Source organism: Saccostrea cucullata, unplaced genomic scaffold, assembly GCF_032062105.1.
Source record: "Saccostrea cucullata isolate Sc308-1 unplaced genomic scaffold, CSIRO_AGI_Scuc_v1 ctg14072, whole genome shotgun sequence".
NCBI lineage: Eukaryota > Metazoa > Mollusca > Bivalvia > Ostreida > Ostreidae > Saccostrea > Saccostrea cuccullata.
In genome coordinates, this window is record NW_026919811.1 from 7,142 (window position 1) to 12,500 (window position 5,359).

The 5,359-nt window shown below is 32.3% G+C and overlaps 1 protein-coding gene across 1 annotated transcript in view; it reads right to left on the reverse strand.

Annotated features, from left to right (window-relative positions):
- Positions 1-591: 591 nt before the first annotated feature.
- The window catches only part of LOC134238608 (probable ATP-dependent RNA helicase DDX49), an 8,394-nt gene continuing 3,626 nt past the window's right edge, over positions 592-5,359 (reverse strand). The window contains exons 6-12 of the mRNA XM_062720741.1: positions 3,731-3,883; positions 3,359-3,456; positions 3,036-3,110; positions 2,850-2,938; positions 2,584-2,655; positions 1,173-1,683; positions 592-963 (exon numbers count right to left, since the gene is read on the reverse strand). Coding sequence (XP_062576725.1) covers positions 1,585-1,683; positions 2,584-2,655; positions 2,850-2,938; positions 3,036-3,110; positions 3,359-3,456; positions 3,731-3,883 — 586 coding nt within the window. The 3' untranslated portion in view covers positions 592-963; positions 1,173-1,584. The remainder of the gene's footprint in view (positions 964-1,172; positions 1,684-2,583; positions 2,656-2,849; positions 2,939-3,035; positions 3,111-3,358; positions 3,457-3,730; positions 3,884-5,359) is intronic.

The following is a 5,359-nucleotide window of genomic DNA, read 5'->3' on the forward strand; positions in this document are numbered from 1 at the left end:
AAGAGTTTTACATTGTATTTATGTGTGTCTTCGTGCTAAATTAATACTTTCAACTTCTGTAAATCATTTTCATTTAGAGCGCATGTAAAATTTAATTCAAAAAGTTTATTTTGTAAATTATTCAATTATTTAACACACCCTTCTAAGAATTTCTCATTCATATTGAAACACTTGCCAATGGAGGGCTGCAAGTTTTAAATCTGTACTGGGCTTTCAGGTTCACTGAAGATGATTGAACAGTGAGAGGTCTTTTTTGTACCATCACTTACTGTGACATAGGATCTCGGTTTTTACGGTCTCATCCAAAGAACCTGTCTCTACATCCCGCAGTGGGATTCGAACCCGTGATGTAAGGATCAATTCCTTAGTCTGCGACTTCAGAGCATACGCTCTAACCACTGTGCCATTCAAAACGTAAAAACTTTATAAGATTTAATCTTTCATTTTCTAATACCCAGGTTTCAGGACCTCCTTCCCCTTGGAAACCTTATTAACTGGTCCTGAGGTACTACCCTTGCCCCGTCTGAGACTAGGAATACACAACACCCTTGCCTCACTAAAAATTTGAGCCTAGTTACGGCCTTGAAAAAACCCAATACATTCTTATGAATCCTTTTCAAATCAAATTCTCTGAAAATCTAAAATACAGATAATGCCTAAAATTATTTTCCATACAGCATCCAAGACTTCAAAAATTCCATAGATTTAATTGACAGTAGCTTAAATAGCAGCCAATTCCTCTCATTGCAAATTTAAGTTTATACCACACTTCTGCTCTGTTAAACATGCTTACAATATAATTTACACTCACTTTCACATCAAGCTTACATTTACACTTAAAATCAGTAAATTTAGCTATAACATTTCACTTAAATTGTTACATATATCTTATGTACATGCATTACATGTTCAAACATACAGCTATAACATATATAACATATACCGTAAATCTGGAAATTTTTGCTGTAGATAAATTTTTAGCAAATTTGCGAGTGCATTGAATTCGCAAAAATATTTTTCTTAAAAATAAATCACCAATAAGAAAATGTAAACAAAGCAGTGGTCATTCGCAAAATTTTGAAGCGTAAAAATTAATCAACAGCACTTAAACCCGAATTCGCAAAATAAAATCGACGTAAAATTTTCCAGATTTACGGTAGCTGTAAATGTACAGAGCTTATCTTCTGCCATTACACCCATACATGTAGCTTTATACACTGTACATAATCATTACACTTTCATAATTATATACATCACAGCTGAACAAATCTGATCGAACTTTTATCTCCAATATTTTGATGTTGTGTTCCTGTGACACGTATATAAGAAAGTCTGGATCTTATAACATGTGACTCAGGTTTCATAGCTTAAAATTTCTCACATACATGTATGTTGCAGGTATATATACCTGTGGTTTGTGGGTTACAAGTACATGTATCTGCAAGTGTTTTGAAAGTCCTGACATGGTCTTTGAGAGATTGAGGGTTGGTGGAAGTTAATTTAACACCTCTGTGATAGCTAGTTCACAACTTGTAACATTTTAATATTGCACAGATTTTCTTTCAAAGGCTGTAAACCTTTTAATCAAGTCTTTTGTTCAAATTTTTCTTTCCTTTTCTTCTTTTGTTCTAGATTTTTTTCCTTGATGTATTTCTGTTTCTTTCTGGCCTCTTCATCTGGATCCTGTAAATGTTCCATATACACTGTACATGTTTTTGTTTTATAGTGTTTACATATTAATCAACACTAACTTTCAGCAGACTGGGCAGTTTTCTCCCAATGGCAGGGGACACAAGATTCAAATGATCAGTGATGAAATAAATTAAAAGTAAATATTTAACATCAAATGCTAATACCATATGTAGGAGTATTAGACAATATGATACTAGGTGTCTAAATCCCACTTCTGCTTGGGAAAGGGTACGGCTCTTTTACAGAAATTAAAGACAATGTTGATATTTTTGGTACGTATTAGATATTATTTGTGGTTAAAAATTAACAAAGTCTTATTTTCAAAAATCAGTCAATTCAGGAATTGTTATGACCTGATTTTTCTTAAGAAAGTATGAATTGTAATGAATTAGCATATTTTGACAGACATATATGAACATTAAACATCTTCCTTTGATTGTGAGTATGGGAATTAACCACTTATGCCGTTTCTGTATTTTTTTTCAGCATGAGCTGCAACATTAATTCCCACACTTACAACATTCTATAGTTTTATTAAAAATTTTACAGTATTTTTGTGATTAAAACATTTTTATACAGAGCTATCCTCCTTGCTAGATAATGTATTTATTAAATAATGCATACAAATATGAAATAAACTGGAAATTCACCTACCCGTGAAAGTGTCAGAAGAGAAGAAAAATACAAAAATTACAACCTGTGGAAATAGTCCCCAATAGAGTATTTGGGTTTTAAATTTCCTTATGCATTTCTAAATACAATGCCTCACCATTATATATTTTACAGTAAAACTTTTATGCATTCCAATTTGAGTTCTACTTGAGTAGCAAAACAGAGACTGAGTACTAGTGCCTACAGGTAATTACCGGTACAAAACTAAAGAATGATTACCTTCCCTTCCATCAGCAGCTTCTTCCTTTTGTTTATCTCCTTTTGGACCCCAAAGTCTCTTTCATCCAATTTCTATCAAGTTGCGAAAGAAAAATTATGGTAACAGAAATATAATACATGTACCATAGAAGGGTGGTCCATCAAGTTTGTTAACAATGATGTTTTTTTGTCAAACTGAATGAATTCAGATAAAGTACCAGTATACATGATAAAATGAATGATATACAATCGGTGACATACAAGACTGCCATCCCACAATCACTTACGATTTCTGCCTCTCTTTTTGCAGTAGCAACTTCTACCAAAATCTTCATTACTTCTTTTTCCTTGGTATCATACTCATCCATTTTTGAATCTGTTGGAAATAACATCAGTACAAAGATATACTCATATTCAATCAGAAATGTTTGTAAGAATGCACAAAGTATTGAATACATTGCAGACAGACATACTGACAAACTCCTCAATGGCATGAACCAGACGGACATCAAACTGGGTGACCAAGGTAATAGAAGTTCCATGACGACCTGAAAATATATTTATTTTTATTTATTCTATTATTTTCATTTATAATCTCTTTTCCCATTATAAAATATGAGATTAATTGAATAGATATTTGTATTAATGAATAAATTTTGCCAATAATCTTAAACCTTTACTAACAACAATCCTACTGTTTAACCTTTTTTTTTAGAGATTTTAGAGAAATATAAATTACTCAAACACTAAATGTTTATTTTTTTAAAATTATGTTCCATGAATCGGCCTATTTTACCTGCTCTAGCTGTACGTCCCACACGATGTACGTAGTCCTTAGGTTTATTGGGAACATTGTGGTTAATAATCAAGTCCACCGTAGGAATGTCTAACCCTCTAACAAAATTATAAACCTTCTATCAATACTTGTTTGTTTTAAGATGATTCAAAAGAATTGGAAAAATGTGCAATGATACATGTACATGTAATAGGTGCATGTTTTATACATCTTTCATTCTTTGTAAAATTGAAATGGTATGTTGATAGTATTTGCATACATATTTTAAGGCTTATCATGTATAGACAGTAATATTTTCAATTCAAAAATACCACGTTAAAAAATTTATTGGATCCATTGGTTGATCAGTAAACAAAGCCGTGGTGTTCCTACCTGCTGGCTACATCAGTGGCAATCAGAATGTTGATCTGATTCGATTTAAATTTAGCCAGGGCTGCCAACCTCTCCTTCTGTCTGATCATGGAGTGTAACACAACACAGGGAAGGCCTAGCTGTGTGCAGATCATTCCCAGAATCTGTGTGTATCTGTAACACAAAAATCATACAGATCATACCCAGAATCTGTGTGTATCTATAACACATAAATCATACAGATCATACCCAGAATCTGTGTGTATCTATAACACATAAATCATACAGAGCATTCCAAGAATCTGTGTGTATCTATAACACAAAAATCATACAGATCATACCCAGAATCTGTGTGTATCTATAACACATATATCATACAGAGCATTCCTAGAATCTGTGTGTATCTATAACACATAAATCATATAGATCATTCCCAGAATCTGTGTGTATCTATAACTCATAAAACATATAGATCATTCTCAGAATCTGTGTGTATCTATAACACATAAATCATATAGATCATTCTCAGAATCTGTGTGTATCTATAACACATAAATCATACAGAGCATTCCCAGAAACTGTGTGTATCTATAACATAAATCATACAGAGCATTCCCAGAATCTGTGTGTATCTATAACACATAAATTATATAATTCATTCGCAGAATCTGTGTGTATCTATAACACATAAATCATAGGATCAGAATCTGTGTGTATCTATAATACATAATTCATACAGAGCATTCCCAGAATCTGTGTGTATCTATAACACATAAATCACATATATCATTCTCAGAATCTGTTTGTATCTATAATACATAATTCATATAGATCATTCTCAGAATCTGTGTGTATCTATAACACATAAATCATACACAGCATTCCCAGAATCTGTGTGTATCTATAACACATAAATCATGAAATCATTCCCAGAATCTGTGTGTATCTATAACACATAAATCATACAGAGCATTCCCAGAATCTGTGTGTATCTATAATACATAAATTATACAGAGCATTCCCAGAATCTGTGTGTATCTATAACACATAAATCATACAGATCATTCCCAGAATCTGTGTGTATCTATAACACATAAATCATAGAATCATTCCCAGAATCTGTGTGTATCTATAACACATAATTCATACAGAGCATTCCCAGAATCTGTGTGTATCTATAACACATAAATCACAGAATCATTCCCAGAATCTGTGTGTTTCTATAACACATAAATCATACAGAGCATTCCCAGAATCTGTGTGTATCTATAACATAAATCATACAGAGCATTCCCAGAATCTGTGTGTATCTATAACACATAAATCATACAGAGCATTCCCAGAATCTGTGTGTATCTATAACACATAAATTATACAGATCATTCCCAGAATCTGTGTGTATCTATAACACATAAATCATACAGAGCATTCCCAGTATCTGGGTTTATCTTAACTATTTCTAATTTTTCATAGGTATGCAGTGAACACATATAAAGGAACCTATATTCAGATTCATTGTCAAGAAATTAAGACATTTTAAATGACATTTAGAAAAATGGGCAAGTTGTATGCAAAACATTTCCAATGAATGTCTAAGACTACACAGAAAAGTACTGGTAAATGTCACTTTGGCCTAGTGAAATGTTGATT